At 43.8% G+C, this 3,712-nt stretch overlaps 1 protein-coding gene across 1 annotated transcript; it reads left to right on the forward strand.

Annotated features, from left to right (window-relative positions):
* Positions 1–137: 137 nt before the first annotated feature.
* Positions 138–3,297, forward strand: LOC112462342 (zinc finger protein 845-like; the record flags this gene model as incomplete). Its single annotated transcript, XM_025028065.1, has 4 exons — positions 138–509; positions 616–970; positions 1,410–1,807; positions 2,205–3,297. Coding segments are annotated over 4 exons (1,689 nt in total), but the record flags the coding sequence as incomplete, so codon positions are not given.
* Positions 3,298–3,712: the final 415 nt, after the last annotated feature.

Genomic DNA, 3,712 nt, shown 5'->3' on the forward strand with positions numbered 1-3,712 from the left:
GAAAACCGGATTATATTTGTATCTTACATGTATTTGGCGAATATTATCACGAAATTATTTCTTTAAATTGATAGTAATTTGATTGTTTTTGTTTTTTACAACAATTACAACTTTGTTTCTTGCTTCTGCTGCTACAGCTCGAGTCTGACGCTGTATATAGTTGCACCAGTTGCGAAATGAGCTTCAACTCCGTCCTGGAGCATATCAAGCAGTTCCACGATGGCCAGGAGGTTTTGCTAGAGATGGCGGAGCAGTTGAATGATCTGGCGACGACAAGTCCGGTATCCGTGTTGTCCGAGGGCTCGGAAAATGTGGCGAACGCACGACAGCGGCAGACGATGAACACGTTGCGCACGGAGGAATGTGTGGATAGCGAGGGTAGGCTCTACACCAGAAAAGTCGTGCAAATTGAGAAATTCTGGGACCGTACTCCGATTCAGGTGACAACGTCACAATCAGCGAAGGCTCCGATGATCGAGAAGTTCTTTTCGAATGTGGAAGGTGTTAAGGTGTGATTTAAAGGCGCGCTTCTCAGCGGAAGAAAAATCTCGCGCGATACGCATTTCGTCACGTAAGAGTTCATGTTCTCTCTAACGCATATATATAATATCGCAGGTACGAGAAAAACGCCTGGCGACCGCGTCGATGCGAATGTACAAATGCAATCAGTGCCTGCAGCAGTTCTCCAAGTTGGGAAATTTTCGCGTGCACGCCTGTCTCCGTGGCAATAATCGTTGCGAGCAATGCGATCAGAGCTTCGCGACCCCTAGAGCCTTGCAACTTCACGCGAAGGTGCACGACGGCGAAGCCGATCCGAACCGGAAGACGTTCCTTTGTACTACGTGCGGTACCGAATTCTGCTCCCACAAAAGCTTACGACTGCATTCGAGGATGCACGCGCCAGTGAGAGCCAGACATGTCGATGCACCCGAGGGCACCCCTAACGCGACTTTCACGTGCCCCGAATGCGGTAATAAATTTATTTTTTATTTTACCCTTCGAATTAGATATTAACATAGTTCGCACTATAAGAATGACGACGTATATCGTTAAATTTTATCACTGAGCCGATAATCATAACAAAATATGGAGGAGTCATGAGAAATCCGAACACTTGTGTGTCTCTGCTATTTTAAACAGTAGGAAAAATTGAAACTATAAGGCTCTACAAGGCTACGATAATACGCTAATTACTATTATTATTATTTTAATATATAATGGTAATTTTTTTAGGTAGATATGTGGGAAATCATGAGAATGTATTTAATGATCTTTTAAATCATACACAAAATTTTATTTTCAAGCAACGATATGAGAATAATTGATAACGCGCTTTTGATGTTAAACTACATATTAAGCTAAATAATTTTACCTCTTGTTTTCTTAACATGTCGATTAATGTTCTGCAGGTAAAACGCTATCCGAATCGTACAAAGACGCGCACATGACGCTTCACACGGGCGACTCAGTGACGTGCACCGTGTGCAACCGAAAGTTTGATTCCGCGGATAGCCTGACGATGCACGCGGCGGTGCACGTCGAACTGGCACCTCCGCAGTCGCCTATTATGCAGACTTTGATTTCGACGTCTTCCGAGGCAACGACGACACCAGCAACGATAACGCCGGCTTCGACGGTAACGTCAACAACGACGGTGACGACGGCGACAACGACAGTGACAACAATGGATCCAGGGGACAGCCAGAAACCCTATCAGTGCCAGCATTGTGGACGCAGGTTTACCAGACCGCACGAGAAAGTCAAGCATGAACGAATTCACACCGGGGAGAAGCCGCATGCCTGTGAGGTAGGCGGACAATTGTATAGTCAGGTTTTGTTAAGTAATCACATAGACACGTGGCTGAAAGTTTTTTTTAACATTCGGACTATTAACGATTAACTTCTATTACAGTGTATATATTATATATCTTTGACAAAAGAGATAAAGGAAAAAGTAAATCAGTTTAATTGTTTATATATTGCAACAAGAGTCACAGGAAATCTCAGAAGATGCACCGTTATAAACTCGAGTAATTAAAAAAGAAATTATAAATCAGTTGTTTGATTGCTTTGGTAGTTCTAGTGCTAATACGTTGTATCTTCTTTCGTTGCGTCGCATTACTAATGTCAAAGTGCTGCGGTCTTATGTGGATTCTGACTTTCTCATTTGCTCCATTAATATTTTTATCTATGTTTATCGGCAGGTTTGCGGCAAGACCTTTCGCGTGTCCTACTGCCTGACCCTTCACATGCGCACGCACACGGGCGTACGGCCTTACGGCTGTCAGCATTGTGGCAAACGCTTCAAGGCGTCCTCCGTCTACAATCATCACTTGCTGACGCACGGCGATGAGCGCGCCTACACGTGTCCGTACTGCCCGAAGACGTTCAAGACACGGGTGCAGCTGGCCGGTCACAAGAACAGCCACACGAAGCCGTTTCGTTGCACTGAGTGCTCACGGCCATTCGCGTCGCTCTACGCTGTTCGCGCGCACATCCAGACCCACAAGAAGGACAATAATCTCAAGTTCAGCTGCTACGTGTGCGGCGCGTCGTATGGCCGGGCGTTCGCTCTCAAGGACCACCTGAAGCAGCACGGTCAGGACGTGTTGGCGCTACCGGAGCCAGCGCGGGAGGAAGAGGTACACGAAAACTTTCTCCTCGGCGAGGAGGAAGCTGAGGAAGACGAGTTCGTGGCTCCGCCACCTCCACCACCGCCGCCGCCGTCTCCACCACCGCGCTTCTCCGGCGTGGACGACACCAACTGAGGTCAATTGTTGCAATTCGATTCTAGTCATAGAATCGTAGCGCGTCCCGCAAGCTTGCCGAAAGCTTGTCGTAAGCCTACGGAGCGTTCGTGAAGACTGGAGTATTGTTACAAGTTCCGCGAGTTGTTGCGTGAATCGAATAGAGCGGATTTTTTTACCAAACCCAGTCGCCATCGATTGGGACCTAGTTGTATGTAAGCGTTGTTGACTCGTTAACAAAGTTTATTGTCTGTTCGTATTTCCCGTACTGTGTTCGCCGTTTTTCCATCATGAATTCGTGAGCCTGATCGAAAGATTCACTGCTGGGAGCAACTAATCCGCGAATACAAGTGTTGCATTACCTCAATCGATTCGAACTGGACATAATTACGCAACGAAGAATTGGCCGGGTGCTTAATTGGTCTTCTTTAAGAAAAAAAAGAAGCAGAATTTGAATATATCGTGATGAATTTTTTTGACAGGCTAATAGACAGCGTACATTATATAAATTGTAAATGTATTGACCAATTATTATTGAATTACACACAAGTTTTCAAGTAATACAAATATAATATATTTTGTAATATTTATAATAATAATAATTATGTAAATAAAAATTAGGGCATTATAATTGTATAAAAATTAGCATATTACGCATTGCATTGCGTATTTATGTCCGACCAGAGTTGTCGAAATACACAAGGCAAACGAAGCTCACGAATCGCTCATTGATGGAAGTCGTTGCGATTAGTTGAATTTGAATATAGCTAAGTTTTTAAGTACGCGCTTTTAATTTATTTGAGATTTCTTGGTAACGAGAAATGGGCTGTCGTACGTGACATATACACATCACAACGGACAAATTTGTTCTAGTTTCAATTTCATGGTTATTTAATTTATTACGTATACAACGATGAAATTATTTATCATTGTGTACAATCGCATTATTAGTTGTATTAATTAAA

This window comes from Temnothorax curvispinosus, unplaced genomic scaffold (genome assembly GCF_003070985.1).
Source record: "Temnothorax curvispinosus isolate PA1 unplaced genomic scaffold, ASM307098v1 QBEX01012268.1, whole genome shotgun sequence".
Lineage (NCBI taxonomy): Eukaryota > Metazoa > Arthropoda > Insecta > Hymenoptera > Formicidae > Temnothorax > Temnothorax curvispinosus.